The sequence below is a fragment of the Notolepis coatsorum genome (assembly GCF_963971535.1).
Source record: "Notolepis coatsorum genome assembly, chromosome: 15".
NCBI lineage: Eukaryota > Metazoa > Chordata > Actinopteri > Aulopiformes > Paralepididae > Notolepis > Notolepis coatsorum.
Window position 1 is genome coordinate 89212328 of NC_140179.1, and position 20814 is coordinate 89233141.

The window sequence follows — 20814 nt, forward strand, 5'->3', positions numbered from 1 at the left end:
TTATAAATGACCTTTTTGAGTGTTTAGCATTGTTTCCTAGCTATGTGAACTTATATTAATATGATCTATGTCTCAAAATTCTCATATTGGCGCATTCTTCCAATTCTCCTCTCACAATATTCACCCTCACTGAACTGAGTCATTTGAAAATGTGCGCGATTTGTGATGTCAGAGAGACACCGCTGCATGTTAATGAAGAGGTGCATGATGAGCTGCACACAGTGGTTGGAGCCCAGCCTCAAAACGGCTCGAGATCTTGAGGTAGAAAAATGCTGTTTTTGAGGACTTGATTAGAAATACAAAACAATGAATAAAAAAAATATATATATAATACAGAGGTGTTCCATAGACTCACAGGAATTGTGTAAAAGTGCCCAAATAGTGAAAGAAATAGTAAAATAGTTCCCCTTTAAATTCAGCCAGGTCCCAGAGTTTCATGGCATGTGATTAAAAAAATAGTGTGTTTGTGTGTTCCAGATATCCTACCTTATTGATAATCAAATCAAAATCAAATGTATTTGTAAGGCCCGACAACACACGTTGATGTCCCTTCAGGCCCATGTGCCTTCAGGCTATGGATTTGCGGTGTTTTCCAGCTTATACAAAAAATATATATATTATTTTGGAATATTGCAACTATACTACACAAAAACGTGAGTACACAAGTTCAACTCATGTTCAGCCCTATGTTACTCATTAGCACTAAAAGTGATTTTTTTTATTGTGTACGAAACTTCAGAATGTTATCTTTCAAAAGAGACCAGGCTTATGCATGTGCTATAAGCATAAAGTGTAAAGATAAACTTTGCAAAAAAGTATGCAGTCCTCAAGTTCAAGTAAAAATAAATTGCCACTTTTCTGGGCGCATGTTATGTGGTTAAATTTGGGATATTGCAACCACTGCAGAAAAATGTGAGTGCACAAGTTCACGTTCAACTCAAGTTCAGACCTATATGCTACTCTATTTCATTAGCACTAAAAGTGATTTTCCTTTTTTGCATTAGTAACTTCAGAATGTTATCTTTCAAAAAAGACCAGGCTTATGCATGTGCTATAAGCATAATGTATAAAGATAAGCTTTGCAAAAAAAGTATGCAGTCCTCAAGTTCAAGTATTAAAAAAAAATTGCGCTTTTCTGGGTGCATGTTTCCAAGCATGTTAAAACAATAAAGGCATCTTTGAGTAAACTTTGAGTAGAGATTCAAGATTCAAGAGGTTTATTCATCACATACAGTACAGTACACAAGACAGTGAAATGAAGGTGGCCATGCCCGCTTCGATTGTGCAAAGTATCAGTAAGTATCTCGAGGCTGGGGCCAGCATGTCCTCTTTTTTGGAAATCAAAATATGGTCACCCTATACAATATACAATTTACAATTTAAATTGTATACAGTACCTCCTTCCTTTAAAGTGAAGGGGAGGGTGCAGGGTGTATTTACAATACTAGTAAACACTTGGTTGAGAAAGTTAGGGTAAAGGGTGTATTTACAATACGGTCTTGTGAACCACTATACAGTATATCCTCGTAATGCATCAGCCACTGCTTTGACCACTGCAGTCATTGCATTTCATTTGGGTCTAAAATCTGTTAGGCATTATGCAGCAGCTTAGGCCTGCGCGGTGGCTCTTCATGTTCTCGGCTACAGTCCACCTTTCGCTGCTCTGGTCGTAGCACTCCACGTGGAAGATGGTGGTGAAGCCATTGTAGCCTCCGGCCACGAAGAGCAGGTCGTCCAACACCCCGATGCCAAAGCTGCCGCGGCGGGTGAGCATGTCTGGCAGGGCGCGCCAGGAGTCAGTCAAGGGGCTATAGGCCTCCACGCTACGCAGGTCGTTTCCACGGTCCCACCCTCCCACCTGAGGACAGGACACATGAGAGGAATGTTTTAGTATGTGGTTAAGGCAGGCGGCAAGCAGACACTGTATTAATCCACTTAGGGAAATGAGGGCATCACAGCAGCATTGCAAGTCAAATGATACATATTTATAAAAATATCTAGCATTTGTCTCCGTGTGCACCTACCGCATAGACATGTCCTCCGTACGCAGCCACTCCCACTCCGGCACGCCTGCTGCTCATGGGGGCGATCAGAGTCCACTGGTTGGTGTCTGGGCTGTAGCACTCAGCTGTGAGCAGACACTTCGCCCCGTTGAAGCCACCACAGATGTAAACCTGTAATAAGAAAGAATATTCTAATTTAGTTTATATATTCCATTTTATTTATTTCTACTTTAATTGTCTGTTAATGTTGATGCACCAAAGGACCCAGACACATTCCTTGTATGTGCAGCTGACTTGATGAAGACATTTCTGATTTCTGTTTCTGAATGATACCAATCGCTTAGTCTTTAATGTAAACATTCATCTACCACCCTGTGTTCCTCAGTTCCACCCACCCTGTGTTCCTCAGTTCCACCCACCCTGTGTTCCTCAGTTCCACCCACCCTGTGTTCCTCAGTTCCACCCTGTGTCCCTCAGTTATACCCTGTGTCCCTCAGTTCCACCCTGTGTTCCTCAGTTCCACCCTGTGTCCCTCAGTTATACCCTGTGTCCCTCAGTTCCACCCTGTGTTCCGCAGTTCCACCCACCCTGTGTTCCTCAGTTCCACCCGCCCTGTGTTCCTCAGTTCCACCCACCCTGTGTTCCTCAGTTCCACCCTGTGTCCCTCAGTTATACCCTGTGTCCCTCAGTTCCACCCTGTGTTCCTCAGTTCCACCCTGTGTTCCTCAGTTCCATCCACCCTGTGTTCCTCAGTTTCACCCACCCTGTGTTCCTCAGTTCCACCCACCCTGTGTTCCTCTGTTCCACCCTGTGTTCCTCAGTTCCACCCACCCTGTGTTCCTCAGTTCCATCCACCCTGTGTTCCTCAGTTCCACCCACCCTGTGTTCCTCAGTTCCATCCACCCTGTGTTCCTCAGTTCCACCCACCCTGTGTTCCTCAGTTCCACCCACCCTGTGTTCCTCAGTTCCACCCACCCTGTGTTCCTCTGTTCCACCCTGTGTTCCTCAGTTCCACCCTGTGTTCCTCAGTTCCACCCACCGTGTGTTCCTCAGTTCCACCCACCCTGTGTTCCTCAGTTCCACCCACCCTGTGTCCCTCAATTCCACCCACCTTGCCGTGGAGGGCTGCTGCCCCGGCGGAGCTCCTGCGCTTCAGTATGGGTGAGATCACTGTCCACTGGTTGGTTTCAGGCTCGTAGCGCTCTGCGGTGTTCAGATGTTTCTTTGGATTGAGTTTGAGCCAGCTGGACAGAGATTCAGGAAACAAATGTGAAGTCACTCGATGGTATTTATTGACAGGAACACATGGAGAACGAGGACAGTCCTGGAGACCACAGCTGTTGTGAAGGATCAGATTAAACCGAATATATATATTTATTTATATATATTTAATTGTATTTGTATATCGTTTGATATCCCCTGTATATTCCTTGTACAATATGCATTGAATATCCCTTTAGTCTACTAAACAGCCCATAATAGTTTCATTCTACCATTGGAAGAGAACCTGGCGCCAGGTTGCCATACCCCTAGGTCCAAGTTCAATCGTGCCGCCTAACATGTCGTGGCAAGCCCCGGTTCCGCGCAGGAATATGTCGGGCGAAATACGAATGGTACTATTTGTTCATAGCGCATATATATATGGCGCAAGTAAAGTAGAACTTCCTTTTAGTCCAGTTCTTTACCCTCCAACAGAGTGACAGACGCAAAAGCCTCCCCACGACGCACGTGTGGTGTAGTAAGGCCTACTTGGCCCAGAACAGGCATTGAGATATCGTGTAGATTAATAGTTGAATAGTCATAGTTTGGCACTATACCGTCGAGTTTGACGTATTCTATTAAGCTAATAATAGTCTATTTATGTATGGTGCATCGTTCGGTTAGAGTTCTAAAGTTATCAGTACCCCCATCGTTCCTGACGTTATCTGGACGCTTAACCAGGCTGAGCAGACCCCTAGTGGTGCTTGCATCCGAGGAGCTCCGGGCCAAGAGCGACTGGACCTGTATATTGGATTACTCTACCCGGACGACGGCGAGCCTTCCACGGCTTGGATTATGCTTTGGGTGCTTTGATTATTCCATGGATAAAGGCCAACACTGCGGAGTGTTGGAACTACCCCCCGGAGAGGACTCCAGGTGAGACGGCGCTCTACACCAGTGAGGTCGCCTCACGTCTCTCCGTTGTGGACCGGCAGCTACCGTCCACAGAGGGTCCAGCTGTATTCGTCTGTGGACCGAGGTTCTGTGGGCACCGTGTCCAAGACTTTGGATTCTCCCAAGACACCGTCGGCCAGATGGGATACCGCCAGCGGCTTCTCTAACCCCCCCCTCCTACTGTCTTACAACCAGCGGGACCCCCCCCCCCCCCTTAGTGTATCCAGCTATAATCATTTAAGTACCATCGCTATCGTTTCCTAAATATTCCAGGTTGTATACTTACTCCCTGCGTAACCAGAGATTGGACATTCAATGTTGATTTACCTACGAATACTCATTTGCCATAAAAGTGCATATTTCATGTTTCAAATCATAAATGTAATTAAGTGAACGTTGTATATACCTTTTGCTATATTAAACCTTCGATTTGGTACATTTGTGTGGATTCGTTTCATCAGGTGGGAAAGTGTTCATCATACTTATATCATGTACTGGATGGCCAGAAGTTAAAGTACAAGAGGTAGTGGTATTAAATATCATATCTAACAATACAGTCAGGGAATTGTACCCCTCAGTTACAATTGGTCCTTCGAGCCGGAGGGTAACTAGTGTAATATTAATATAGTGTTATTAATATCGAAATGGCCTATGATGAACACTCCACGAAACGATCCTCCTAACCTAGAACGCCCGTGGCGCAGACGACAGACACCTCAGTACTTAGAGGCTTACACTGTCAGTCAACTACCTAGCCTTCGACAAACGGTAAACGCGGTAAAAGTAGAAAGTAAAATTATGTCTGACCTTAACGACCAGGTTTCCCCGACCACAGAGGCCCTAGTAGGTCCTAATGTAACTGACCAAGCTCACGGTGGGGACCAGGAGGGAACTGACATGCCTTTACCCCCCGCCACTACCCAAGAAGTAGTCCCCGACCAGCCCCGGGAGGAAGACAACCCTACAGAGAGAGAACTCTGCACGGAAGAAGAGGAGGAGAGCGCCGAGGAAATAGAGCTCCAGGACTCCCCAACGAGTACCCCCAGGAGCGGCTCACGCAGGAGCAGCTCACCTCCACAACCGCCTTCCCCCAGCGAAGCGGAGAGGATGCTACAACAGGCGTTCCTCGTCAGCCTGACAGCCTCTACCGAACGCGATCGGCTCCAAGCACAGGCGCTTAGCGAGCGCGAACGTCTCCAAGCACAGGCGACCAGCGAGCGCGAACACCTCCAAGCGCAACAACGGAGCGAAGAAGAGCGCACACGCCTGGAGATGAGACGCCTTCAGACAGAAGAAAATATGGCAAGAGACCGGGCCGACGCCCAGCGCGCCGCTGCCGGTGCCCAAAGAGAAGCAGATCTCACCAAGCGCGAAGTCGAGCGCGACAAGTTACAAGCGCAGCTAATGGAGCAGCTGATCCGCAAGGCAACACCCTCTCCCTCCGCCAGGGGTTCAAGGAACTCGTCGAGACAACAGTCAAGGGCAGCGTCACCACAACGAGCAAGCGACCCTGAACTTGACCAACAGACCGAGTCTAGACCCCCCGCAGACCCCCTTCCCAGACCGGTCCAAGCGAGACCCAGCTACAAGGAAGGAGCGGCATACACTGCGGAGAAGCTAAATAAACGATTACAGGATCTGGAAGATCTGATAGAGGAAGAAGAGGGAGAGGAGGAGAACCAAGCCCGACGACAGCACAGTACTCCACCGGACCAGGAGGTCCCATACAGTCCAGGCTATACCCCCGCGGCGCTGTGCTACAGACCCCCGACTCTATTCACGGGTGAGCACGACGCACGACCAGCCCCGAGGAACAGCACCTGGACCAGCGGGCCATGGTACCCTGTCAGTACCAGCCCACAGCGAGGCGCAAGAGGGGACTCGCCCAGGAGGTCTCTTCCCCAACGCTCGCCGATGTATCAGCCATCCACGGCGTCATACAATGCCACACCGTCATTCCCAGACTTCGCCTACGAGAGTCGAGCACAGTACACGGAGCTCCGGATGTGCTTAGAGACAATGATGGTGGATGTCGCTGATGAACGCCACAAGTATGCAATATTACTGAAGCACCTGAAAGTACCGCGAGCGCACAATATAGCGCTAGCCTATGCCACATCTTCGACGCCATACACAGCGGCCCTAGCGGCGCTGGACCAGAGATATGGACGTATATGGGATTACGTGATCCAGGAGATAAGGCATAGAAATGAGATAAGCCCAAGAAATGACACTAGGACTAGTCTGGCGCTTCAAAACAGACTCGCTCCACTATAGACACAAACCCTTGGCTCCAGAGCAGGGAAGGTCGACGGCGATACCGACCACCAGACGGAGTGTGTACAGAACACTTGCCAGACAATATGACCCGTTGGGATGTATTCTACCTTACACCACCAGGGCAAAGATGATTGTACGAGCACTATGGGACAAGGACCAGGGCTGGGACGACCCAATACCCGCACACCTTGCCTCAACATGGAGAGAGTGGGAGACGGAACTCCGCTCACTCCCAGGCATCAAGATACGCCGCAGCTACTTCCCATCCACAGTGAGGCCAGAGACATGCGAGATTGAGCTGCACGTCTTCAGCGACGCCTCCGAAGTAGCCTACGGATCGGTGGCCTACCTGCGTGCCCAAGAGAAGGGAGGAAAGATACACACTGCTTTCATCCTGGCCCGCTCAAGAATAGCCCCACGTAAGCAACAATCTATCCCACGTCTAGAGCTCTGCGCAGCCCTCGCAGGAGCGCATCTAGCCACGTTAATCCAACGTGAACTCACCATTCCGGTGCACAGAACAATCTTGTGGTCAGACTCCACGACAGTACTCACATGGATCAAGTCTGATTCATGCAGATACAAAGTCTTCGTGGGAGTCAGAGTCACCGAGATTCAAGAGTTAACCGAAGAAGCAAGCTGGCGGTATGTGGACACCAAACACAACCCAGCTGACGTCATCACCCGGGGAATGCCTCTGGATGACCTAACCCGTCGCAACATCTACAGTGACGGACCAGAATTCCTCAAGCTCCCGGAAGGAGATTGGCCTACGCCCACCCCGTGGGAAGCAAGTAACGAGGAGGCTGAGAACAAGAAACCTATGTTCTGTGGACTGAGCACTGTCGCCTCCACAGACCCCAACATAGATGACTGCATTACCGTAGAGAGTGCGCAGCAAAGAACATTCCTGCGGCACCACCCAGAGATTCAGTCCACCACTGACATGTCAGCAGCTGACTACGAAGAAGCAGAACTTCTTCTACTACAACGAGCCCAGAGAGACTCGTTCCCCGATGAGCTAGACTGTCTACAGGGAGGAAACCCCGTCCCATCAGACAGCAGACTGATTCACCTGGCACCAGAGAGTGACGCCCATAATCTCATCAGAGTGGGTGGTCGCCTGCGGAGAGCCCCCGATCTACCAGATGACATTAAGTACCCGATCGTCTTGAACAGCCGACACAAGGTCACAGAGCTGATCATACAGAAATACGACGAGGATGTACACCACGCAGGAGCAGAGAGAGTCTTCGCGGAGATCAGACGTCGTTATTGGATATTGCAAGGGAGAGAAGCAGTACGGCGCTTCCAGCGAACCTGTCTAGACTGCCGTAAGTGGCGCGCGCAGCCCAGCATACCACGGATGGCTGACTTACCCCCCTGTCGCCTCCGAATCGGCGACAAGCCATTCCACTCCACAGGCATGGACTGCTTTGGCCCGTTGTATATAAAGAGAGGAAGAGGCACCGAGAAGCGGTGGGGTATTGTATTCAAATGCATGACCACCAGAGCGATACATATCGAGCTCCTTCCGACCATGAGCACAGACTCATTCCTTATGGCCTTCCGAAGATTCACATCACGGAAAGGAAAACCGTCTACATTGTTGTCTGATCACGGGACCAACTTCAAAGGCGGAGAAAGAGAGCTGAGAGAGAGAGCTTCCAAGCTATGGGCCCAGAACTTAAGACCCACCTCGCTCCATCCCAGATTGACTTCCAGTTTAATCCCCCGAATGCACCCCACTTCGGTGGAACCTGGGAATGAGAAGTACGTTCTATAAAGACAGCCCTGTACGCCGTACTTGGAGCCCAGACTGTGGCGGAGGAAGTCCTAATGACAGTCCTCACGGAGATCGAGGGAGTATTGAACTCAAAGCCCCTCGGTTACGTCTCCAGTGATGTAGCAGATGTCGACCCAGTCACCCCCAACACACTCCTAATGGGGCGGCTGGACCCCGCGCTACCCCAGACAATGTACAGGCCTGAAGAAGCGAACGGCCGAAGAATGTGGAGGTACAGCCAAGTACTAGCTGACAAGTTTTGGAGCAGCTTCCTACTTCACTACCTACCGTCTCTACAGACCCGCCAGAAGTGGGTAAAAGAGAGAGACAATTTGACAGAAGGAACAGTCGTCATGATTATTGACCAGTCACTACCCAGAGCTATGTGGCCGGCTGGCCGCGTAAGCAAAGTGATCACCGGTGCCGATGGCAAGGTCCGAGCAGCTGAAGTACTCGTCCAAGGGCGCACTTACACACGTCCCGTGGCGAGGCTCATAGAACTGCCCCGACTCCCAGATACTATCGATGATGACCATGACCCCATGACTTTGTGAGTTGACTGACCCTTACAGCGGACCTTGAGTGGTAGACAGTGCGGTTAATCTGTCTCTGCTTAGCTAATTAGGTGGGACTAATTAGGGGGCGGCTGTTGTGAAGGATCAGATTAAACCGAATATATATATTTATTTATATATATATATTTAATTGTATTTGTATATCGTTTGATATCCCCTGTATATTCCTTGTACAATATGCATTGAATATCCCTTTAGTCTACTAAACAGCCCATAATAGTTTCATTCTACCATTGGACGAGAACCTGGCGCCAGGTTGCCATACCCCTAGGTCCAAGTTCAATCGTGCCGCCTAACATGTCGTGGCAAGCCCCGGTTCCGCGCAGGAATATGTCGGGCGAAATACGAATGGTACTATTTGTTCATAGCGCATATATATATGGCGCAAGTAAAGTAGAACTTCCTTTTAGTCCAGTTCTTTACCCTCCAACAGAGTGACAGACGCAAAAGCCTCCCCACGACGCACGTGTGGTGTAGTAAGGCCTACTTGGCCCAGAACAGGCATTGAGATATCGTGTAGATTAATAGTTGAATAGTCATAGTTTGGCACTATACCGTCGAGTTGGACGTATTCTATTAAGCTAATAATAGTCTATTTATGTATGGTGCATCGTTCGGTTAGAGTTCTAAAGTTATCAGTACCCCCATCGTTCCTGACGTTATCTGGACGCTTAACCAGGCTGAGCAGACCCCTAGTGGTGCTTGCATCCGAGGAGCTCCGGGCCAAGAGCGACTGGACCTGTATATTGGATTACTCTACCCGGACGACGGCGAGCCTTCCACGGCTTGGATTATGCTTTGGGTGCTTTGATTATTCCATGGATAAAGGCCAACACTGCGGAGTGTTGGAACTACCCCCCGGAGAGGACTCCAGGTGAGACGGCGCTCTACACCAGTGAGGTCGCCTCACGTCTCTCCGTTGTGGACCGGCAGCTACCGTCCACAGAGGGTCCAGCTGTATTCGTCTGTGGACCGAGGTTCTGTGGGCACCGTGTCCAAGACTTTGGATTCTCCCAAGACACCGTCGGCCAGATGGGATACCGCCAGCGGCTTCTCTAACCCCCCCCTCCTACTGTCTTACAACCAGCGGGACCCCCCCCCCCCCCTTAGTGTATCCAGCTATAATCATTTAAGTACCATCGCTATCGTTTCCTAAATATTCCAGGTTGTATACTTACTCCCTGCGTAACCAGAGATTGGACATTCAATGTTGATTTACCTACGAATACTCATTTGCCATAAAAGTGCATATTTCATATTTCAAATCATAAATGTAATTAAGTGAACGTTGTATATACCTTTTGCTATATTAAACCTTCGATTTGGTGCATTTGTGTGGATTCGTTTCATCAGGTGGGAAAGTGTTCATCATACTTATATCATGTACTGGATGGCCAGAAGTTAAAGTACAAGAGGTAGTGGTATTAAATATCATATCTAACAATACAGTCAGGGAATTGTACCCCTCAGTTACAACAGCCCTCCATGGGGCCTGCAAGGCTCCAGAATGACAATCACATCATGGCTTAAATACTATGTGGGAGTTCCAAATTTAGCGAGCCACTGGTTATAATGGATGATCAGACAGGCTTGGTCATATATGGTAGTCTAAGGATGAATCTGGTTTGCTTCTCTCACTGGCCTGTGGCCGGAGGCCGATATATAGCCATGCATTAGATCACACAGGTCATCAGGTCAAAGTATTTCTGGGTGCCTGCCTGGCTGGCTTCGTCACTCGACCCACTGGCACATTCCAGAGACCTATGCACCCAGAGGCGCTGGATGTAAAATATTAGACAGTAATGAACTCAAAATACCTATCAGGTGCGTGTCCGTCGTACCCTCCCATGGCGTAGATACAGCCGCCCAACACGACCACGCTGACGAGACTGCGGCGTGAGTGCATGGGAGCCGCCTGCAGCCAGCTGCGAGTGACTGGGTTGAACCTGCGCACACTGTTGAGATGCTCTAAACCGTCCCAGCCGCCGACGCAGTAGACCAGACCGTGGAGATAAGCGGTGCCGTGGAAGGCCCGGGGACTCTCCCCCTCAACGCTCATGTCCATCCATCCACCGGCTCGGATATCGTAAACCTCCATGCCATTGGTCAGGATGCCGCCACTCCGGCCTCCGATGGCCAATAGGACCTCCTGGGGCAGGCGTGGGCGGGTCAGGGGATTTAGGAGTCTGTCGGAGCCAGGGGGGTTCAGGACGCTGAGGATGAGGGGCCTGCGGTCGTGGCTCACCACATCCTCATCCTCCTTCTCCTCCTCCTCCCTCTCCGCCTCCTCCCTCTCCTCCTCCTCCTTCTCCTCCTCCAGCAAGATGTATCTCTTCATCTGTAAAAAGAATCCCAATCAGATTTTTAAATGAGTTGCTTTAGTTGAATTGTGTTAATTTATGTTTACCATTGTTTACCAACTACCTATTCTTTATAAACAAGAAATGCAACCAAGCCACGGTTATGTTTTGAAACGGATACAATTATGAAATGGATCCACATGCTGAATGAGATCAGTGGCAGTTTTTAATGTTTGGCCATTATTAGCATGGTGTTATTCACTGTCAAAGATGCAAAGAAAAATCATAATTCATATTCTCCTTTGTTTAATCACCAATAGATTTTTTTTTTATTATTAAAAGACATTTAAAAAAATTATTATACATTTAAAAAATAAAAATGTATATCCTCAAATAAAGTGATTAATCTGATTACATTTTTGGGATTCAAACTTCGTCAGGGTTCTTCGAACGGACGTTCGAACCTTCGTTTTTAATTAAAAACTTTTTTGTTTTGTTTTACATATCCTCAAATAAAGTGATTAATCTGATTAAATTAATCTTTTCTTTTATTAAATCAACTTTCCAGCCCCCTGTCAACTGTCAACCTGAATTTTAACATTCAGTATTCAATATGGTCTGATTCAATATTAACATTCAGTATTCAATATGGTCTGATTCAATATTAACATTCAGTATTCAATATTGTCTGATTCAATATTAACATTCAGTATTCAAGTAGAACAGCTAGCTAGCCGTTGTGGATGCTCACCTTTCCACAGCTAAACCAAGGCATCTTGTTTTAGAAATGCAGGTTTCAGTCTATGTGTTGTAGGAAAGACAGTCTATCTATCCTGTCTCAAGATGCACAATGAGATCTTGAGAGAATTGTTGAATATATTATAGAACACAAATGCTCTAGAATGTCTATTATGACATCATACTGTGACATCACAAATGTTCTAGAATGTTCTATTATGACATCATACTGTGACATCACAACGGAACATGTTTGAGTTCCATTTGAATAATAATAAATAATATGTATGGTAAGGCTGTCCCCGAAGCCTGTTTTTGGGATTCAAACTTCGTCAGGGTTCTTCGAACGGACGTTCGAACCTTCGTTTTTAATTAAAAGATTAAAATTAAAATTAAATTATTTTATAAAAAAAAAAAAAATCTTTTTTATATCCTCAAACTAACTCCTCAATTTGAATAGTGATTCAAACTCCGTCGTGGTTTTTCGAACGGACGTTCGAACCTTCGTTTTTAATTAAAAGATATAAATAAAAAAAAGTATTCTCATTTTCTTTTTTATGATTTTATATATATATATATATCCTCAAACTAAATCCTCAATTTGAATAAAGTGATTAATCTGATTAAATTAGTCTTTTTTCTTTTATTAAATCAACTTTCCAGCCCCCTGTCAACTGTCAAATTATGTCAACTGTCAACCTGTATTAACATTCAGTATTCAATATTGTCTGATTCAATATTAACATTCAGTATTCAATATTGTCTGATTCAATATTAACATTCAGTATTCAATATGGTCTGATTCAATATTAACATTCAGTATTCAATATGGTCTGATTCAATATTAACATTCAGTATTCAATATTGTCTGATTCAATATTAACATTCAGTATTCAATATTGTCTGATTCAATATTAACATTCAGTATTCAAGTAGAACAGCTAGCTAGCCGTTGTGGACGCTCACCTTTCCACAGCAAAACGGTCGGCAAGGCACCTTGGTTGAGAAATGCAGGTTTCAGTCTATGTGTTGTTTAGTCTATCTGTTCAGTCCTGTTCCAAGATGCACAATGATATTGAGATACTGAGATCAGATGTTACGCTTCAAAACTGAAGATTCCGTTATGACATTCTGTTATGACATCATGACATCCCATTATGACATTCCCTGTTATGACATACAAGAAAAAAGTTTTTATTAAATTAATTATTTTTCTTTTATAAAATGTTTGGATCATTCCATTTGGGCTGTGGGGGTGCTTAATGTATGATTTAACCTAAATCAGACACTAAGCACCCCCACAGCCCAAATAGAATGATACACAAATATATAATAATAATAATAATAATAATAATAATAATAATAATAATAATAATAATAATAATAATAATAATAATAATAATAATAATAATAATAATAATAATAATAATTATTATTATTATTATTATTATTATTATTATTATTATTATTATTATTATTATTATTATAATTTAAGATGGGGATCTGTGCCAGCGCCTGCAGTGCCAGCAGAGCCACTCCTTGGTGCCCAGGCCCTCAGAAGAGTTGGACGCAACAATGCCGACTTGTCAGAATTAACCTGACTTGTGGGAATAAACCTGACTTGTAGGAATGAACCTGACTTGTAGGAATTAACCTGACGTGTACGAATGAACCTGACTTGTAGGAATGAACCTGACTTGTAAGAATGAACCTGACTTGTAGAAATGAACCTGACTTGTAGGAATTAACCTGACTTGTACAAATGAACCTGACTTGTAGGAATGAACCTGACTTGTAGAAATGAACCTGACTTGTAGGAATGAACCTGACTTGTAGGAATGAACCTGACTTGTAGGAATGAACCTGACTTGTAGAAATGAACCTGACTTGTAGGAATGAACCTGACTTGTAGGAATGAACCTGACTAGTAGGAATGAACCTGACTTGTAGGAATGAACCTGACTTGTAGAAATGAACCTGACTTGTAGGAATGAACCTGACTTGTAAGAATGAACCTGACTTGTAGGAATGAACCTGACTTGTAGAAATGAACCTGACTTGTAGGAATGAACCTGACTTGTAGGAATGAACCTGACTAGTAGGAATGAACCTGACTTGTAGAAATTAACCTGACTTGTAGGAATGAACCTGACTTGTAGGAATGAACCTGACTAGTAGGAATGAACCTGACTTGTCAGAATAAACCTGAACCTGACTTGTCAGAATAAACCTGACTTGTAGGAATGAACCTGACTTGTAGGAATAAACCTGACTTGTCAGAATGAACCTGACTTGTCAGAATGAACCTGACTTGTAGGAATGAACCTGACTTGTAGGAATGAACTTGACTTGTAGGAATGAACCTGACTTGTAGGAATGAACCTGACTTGTCAGAATAAACCTGACTTGTAGGAATGAACCTGACTTGTAGGAATGAACCTGACTTGTAGAAATGTACCTGACTTGTAGGAATGAACCTGACTAGTAGGAATGAAGCTGACTTGTAGGAATAAACCTGACTTGTAGGAATAAACCTGACTTGTCGGAATAAACCTGACTTGTAGGAATGAACCTGACTTGTAGGCAGGGAACAAAATAAGCACCTGAGTACTCCAACTAAGCTAACCTGCTAACGCTAACTACTGCTAACGCTAATCACTGAAAACGCTCAAAGGCATAGTGAGGGAAGGAGGGGCTGAGAATCTCTGTCTCTCCCTGTGTGTGTGTGTGTGTGTGTGTGTGTGTGTGTGTGTGTGTGTGTGTGTGTGTGTGTGTGTGTGTGTGTGTGTGTGTGTGTGTGTGTGTGTGTGTGTGTGTGTGTGTGTGTGTGTGTGCGCATGCGCGTGCACGTGCATGTGCCTGAGCAACGTGATGCAGGTGTGGTCCTTGTGTTAGAAGGAGCAGTTGGGGGGCGGGGGGGAGGAGCAGCATACCGTAACACAGTGCACATCTCATGCATAATTCAGGACTCTGCGTTGAGCCATAATCTTTGCTCTATGTACTAATGAAAGGTGCAGCGCTGCATTTTTACTACATGTAAAGCCAAGCTGAGTGAGTAATGCTGCGATAGAGAGACATCCCATCATAACCGGGTAATGCCACCTTCAGCCTGCTGCCATTTTACCTCACAGCAGAACTAGACACGCCGGAATCTTCTCTGCGGACGGGGCGCGAGTCTTAAGTCTCATGAAGGCGACAGCCTTGTTGGAAAACAACGCACACAAATCATTTCACTTGAAGAAATGTATTTAATTTTCTTCTATTTTCTATACTGTATATATTTTATAATATACAGGTGCAGCTCGATTAGAATATCGTAGAAAAGTTATTTTATTTCAGTAATTCAATTCAAAAAGGGAAACTCTCGTAGATTATAGATTCATTACACACAAAGTGAAATATTTCAAGCCTTTATTTGTTTTAATTTGGATGATTATGTCTTAAAGCTCATGAAAGCCCAAAATGCTGTATCACCAATAAAAAATAAAAAATAGATGTATTTTTCTTTTGTATATAGAAATGTAGGCCTTCTGAAAAGTATGTTCATGTATGTTCACTCAGTACTTGGTTGGGGCTCCTTTTGCACAAATGACTGCATCAATACAGCTAAATACATAGACTTTTCCACGATATTCTAATTTATTGAGCTGCACGCACCTGTATATTGAGGGAGACCCTCATTTTCAATAGTGTAGAGTGGACATGGCATTTTGAGGTTACAAAACACACACACACACAATCAATATAAAACATACAATAAATAAGCCACCAACACACAGTCAACCTTAAATACAGCTCGATACGCAATATCACATCAAAGAAAGCAATTACAAGTTGACGTGGAGTGGTTATTAATAAAACATCTAAAACATCCAAAAGAGACAAGGTCACATTGTAAGAGATGCCAAAATACATTAAATACAAAAAGTAGCCTCTCCAAGATTAGTTCTACCATCACAGGGAACCTGAAGAACTAGACACTCCTCCTCGTTTGTCTCTGAAACACTTAAAACTAACACTGTGCAGTTACCTCTCACGGCCAGAGTGGGCAGCTGTCGTTTGAAAGAGCTTTAAAGCCCCAATCTGGACTGTTTTAATTTTTTTGCCATCTCAAGTCACTGGGCCACAAAATACTTTGGATGTAAGACTGTATGGTGGAATGGTTATATAGGCTGTAGGTCACCATCCTCACGTTCATATAGTTTAAATAATCATATAGTGGCAACAAGTGAAAGCCCTGTGACGGGTGACAGCTGTGACGTTGATTGATTGATTGATTGAAAACTTGCAGAATGGGTACAGTACAGTACAGCTCAATACATACAATTGCTAAGGGGATGCAGACCAGAGAAAGACTTTCGTCTTGTTTACATCAGGGTCCCCCATTTTCAATTCATCATAACATATATGACACACACGACATACAGATAGACAGTACTGCTACATCTATACATTTATGACATACCAGATTTGCAAATACGTTACTTGCAGTGATGCTCTTCAGAGGCTGGATGTGAGTTTTCTAAACCACCTGCCACATGTCCTGCTCTCAGAAGCACCTTGATGTTTATGTGTCAGCATTAGTCACTACAACAATAGCACTCTCTTCTCCTCTCTCTCCTCTCTGTCTCTGTCTGTAACTCTCTCTTCCCTCCATATCTGTCTCTCTCTCCTCTCTCTCTCTTCCCTATATCGCTCTATCTGTCTCTTTCTTTATCTCTCTCTCTTCCCTATATCGCTCTATCTGTCTCTTTCTGTATCTCTCTCTTCCCTCCATCTCTGTCTGTCTCTCTCTCCTTCTCTATCTTTCCTCTCTCTCTCCCATCTCTCTCTCTCTCGCTCTGTCTCTTTCTTTATCTCTCTCTATTCCCTTTCTTCCTCCCTGTCTCTCTCTCTCCTCTTTCTCTCTTTTCTCTCAATCTCTCTCTCCTGTCCCTCTCCCTATCTCTCTGTCAGTATCTCTCTTTCCTCCATCTCTGTCTGTCTGTCTGTCTGTCTGTCTGTCTGTCTGTCTGTCTGTCTGTCTGTCTGTCTGTCTGTCTGTCTGTCTGTCTGTCTGTCTGTCTGTCTCTCTCTCTCTCTCTCTCTCTCTCTCTCTCTCTCCCTCCTCCCCCCCCCCCCCCGCCCCCCTCCCATCACCCATCAACTCCATGGGTCGGGCTCGTGGGGTGCGGCGAGGCGAGACGGATGTGCATGGTTGCGCCCCAATAGCAGCGCGCGGCTCGGTGCGTGGCGGGTGGAGGGGGTATTAGTGTACACTCTGCCAGACGGTCTGGATACCGCGTGCTGACCCCACTTGTAAAAATAAATCAGCTTTCTCTCCTGTCAGAAGACGGACCCGTGCGGGTCTCTCCGTGTCTCCCTGTGTCCCGCGGTCAGAGGCATAGCTCGCACACAGGCTGGGAGACACGTCTGGGAGTCCCATCAAGTAGCAGATAAATGCTGACAGCAGAGAAAGACACCAGAATCATTGAAGTGACACTGAAGGGACAATGTCTGGACGACATCTTGGAAGAGAGAGAGAGAGCTATGGTGGTGGTGTGGGGCAGAAAGAGAGAGAGAGAGAGAGAGAGAGAGAGAGAGAGAGAGAGAGAGAGAGAGAGAGAGAGAGAGAGAGAGAGAGAGAGAGAGAGAGAGAGAGAGAGAGAGAGAGAGAGAGAGAGAGAGGTGACAGCTAGTGTCTGGCCATGCATATTATTCTGTCACATCTCAATTTGAGATTCTGTGAAATATAACATCATTTCATTACTGAAAGGCGGCGGTTTGGTTTACGAGCCTAAAAGCAAGAAGGATACCTTGACCAGGCTTATGTAGATAGCGGGGTCAAATGTTTTTATTTCCCTCTTTTCAGGCTACTTAAGTTGATTAACGATTTAGATATTTGAATGAATGAACACTTTGGGTCTGCAGTGACCCGTTCTCTTCAAGTAAAAGTGATATCATAACTACCATCTAGTTTTTTTAGGATATCCTCCACAACAGCTGTATAAACACAACACAACAATTTTGGCCAATTCTGAAGGTCTCTCTAAAAAAAGTGTATAATTTGATGATGTTGTGGGCAGGGGTGTAAAAAGTACCCAAGTTCAAGTTTCAAGTTTTTTTAATAGTTGTCATACAGAAGTACAGAATACTTTTATACAAAATGCTTCTTACTGTTACGCTCCAGAGACTGTGCTAGACAAGATAAGTATCAATAACATAGTATAGCATGTAAATTAGAAGTAGAAAATGAGGTCACAGTGTTCAGTATAGACATATGTACAATGTTCGATGCAGAATAGACGTAACTGAGTTACCATATAATATACAATACTATGCAGTGTACTAATATACAATACTATATAGTGCAAAGCAGAAATGGGATGAGGTTCAATTTAGGTACAATTTACAGTAAAGTGTACGAGTTGTAGTGCAATCCTTTATCAATAAATATAAAGTGTGGGGAGTGGGTGCTACAGTGTGTTTGTTTAAAGTGAGTGTGTGCTATAAAGTGTGGGGAGTGGGTGCTACAGTGTGTTTGTTTAAAGTGAGTGTGTGCGTGTGGATGTGTGTGCTATGTGCGTTTGATGGTTGTTGTGTAGTGTTCATTGTTCGTTGAGCAGCCTGATGGCCTGGGGATAGAAGCTTAAGAAATTATACTTAAGTGAAAGTGTGGGTACCGTCTCAAAATCTTACTCAAGTAAAAGTCAGAGTATCTGGCTAAAAACACACTTGAGTAAAAGTAAAAACGTTTCTACTTTTAAATGTACTTAAGTACTAAAAAGTAAAAGTTTAAACTTTCTGACTGTCTATTCTTCTGATGCAGGTGTTTAATCAAAGATCCCCGCTTTCCAGTCTTGCACAAGGACCAATCAGCATGGGTATGGGCGGGTTCATTTTCCATTTGTACTTTGTATAGGTCTGCATTTTAAATGTAAGGAGTAAAAAGTATGTTTTTTTTCTCTGAAATGTAATTGAGTAAAAGTACAAGTATACAAACCTAATAATACTAGAGTAAAGTACAAATCCCTAAAAACAGTACTTAAGTATTGTAACGAAGTACAATTTCTCAAGTACTTTACACCCCTGGTTGTGGGTAACTCTGGTAACTCTGGGTCAATCAAGATTCATCTTTGATAAACAAAGACACCCCACCCCCACTCCCTTCCTCCACGGGAACAATTATTTTCTTGCAGTGTGCACTTGTACTCCCAATCCCTCTGGCAAGGGAACTTAACCTTTCTCACATAATATGGACATTGACACTGAAATGCACACACATGCATGGCATGCACACACACACAGAATACCCCTTGCTTTCATCATAAGGCTCAATCAAGTTTCATGTTTGACTCTAGACACCCCACCTCCACCCCCCTCCTCCTCCACGGGAACTATTATTTTCTCACAATACAATGTAGGCTTTGATCATTTTGTGGGGGGTGTGGTATGAACAACATTGCACAGATTGTCTCACTTAAACATCTATAAATATCTCTGCCAAGTGTATTTGAGTTTCCTTCAGCAGTATCTGTCGATTTCACAATAAGCAAAAGATATTTCACTGCCCATGGTGCCAGGTCCTAGAACCAGCGCTTTGGGGAAATCTTTTATTTTTAGAGCATTAACTCTTTGGAATGGCCTGCCTCGGAACCTCTGCTGCATTTACAGTAGATTCACTTTTAAAAAGAATCTTAAATAGTTTTTAAATTGTTTTTAACACTGTAAAGTAATTTTTTGTTTTTGTTTTACACCAATGTAATTTTAATTAATTGTTACAGTGGTTTCATTATGCATTGTGTGTACTGACTTTTAATAATTTTGTTTTTGCAATAGTGATTGTTTTTGTATGTTTTTTTGTGTGTGGACCCCAGGAAGACTAGCTGGTTGCTATCGCACCAGCTAATGGGGATCCCTAATCAAATCAAATCAAATCAAAATCTTGATCGCATCTTTGAGGAGGGAAATCAGGCTTTAGAGGAGAGAGATCAGGCTGCAAATTAAGAAGATGTGTCTGAGGATGAAGATGATGTGGAGTATGTGGCTGAACATGATGAAGACACATCTGATGAGGAAGTAGGCCTGGATGAGGGAGAACAACAGGAGGTCTTCGTGTCAAGGAATGGCGAGATGGCATGATCCAAGATCCCTTATGAAACTGAAGGCTGAGCACAAGCTCAGAACATCACCAGAATGACCCCTGGGCCCACTAGATTTGCAGCGTCACATGTCCAAGATATAAAGACAGTGTTTGAGCTGTTCATACCACAGTATATATGCAGACTATCTTGATTGAGATGACAAATCTGGAAGGCCTGGAAGTTTGCCAACAGTTGGAAGGAAAAGAAAGCTTCTTTTATTATTTTCTTTTTTTACCTTTTCCTTATGGTTCTATATGGGTAAATGTTGGTCTCCCAGGTTGGCTGGAGCTTTATCACAAATTAATGGAAGTGGATACACAGCACTAGAAAGTGGTGTTTTTGTACAGCTAAACTAGCTGGTCCGTATCTGCTTCCGTTAATTTGTGCTAGGCTAGGTTAGCTTGCAGCCGGATAGCTTTATACTGAACGCACAGAGGAAATTGGTATCTATTTTCTTGTCTGACGCTGGAGAAGATGGTAAGCGCATTTCCTATAATGTTGGTGTGTTCCTTTGAGGCTGAAGTTGGTTGTTTAGAATGCATGAACTGCCATTCCATAGTAAAACTACATGTGTGGAAAATGGCGATTTGCGCATTATTTTGCCAAAATACATTATTAACCCATTATCCGCCAATCACATGTTAAGGCGGGTTTCTCCGCCATGTGTTGTCTGCCAATCACGCCATAAGGCGTGTTTGAGATCAATATTTCATATTTTCGTCATGGTATTTATATTTCACCCACGGAGTCTTGGCTGATGCTGTCTGAGCCATCACAACTCTGCAACGCTTCAATACAGCCACCTGGTGGCCGATCGGCGAGTTGCCAAACCGGAAGTGCCCATTGGAGCTCGGT

The 20814-nt window shown here is 44.6% G+C and overlaps 1 protein-coding gene across 1 annotated transcript in view; it reads right to left on the reverse strand.

The window, feature by feature from the left end:
• LOC311242137 (glycogen phosphorylase, muscle form-like) overlaps positions 1-20814 on the reverse strand; it is a gene marked incomplete at both ends in the record, with an annotated part of 173511 nt that overhangs the window by 95971 nt on the left and 56726 nt on the right. Inside the window, one exon of the mRNA XM_084331091.1 lies at positions 1653-1858. Within this exon, the coding sequence (XP_084187217.1) occupies positions 1653-1858 (206 nt within the window). The remainder of the gene's footprint in view (positions 1-1652; positions 1859-20814) is intronic.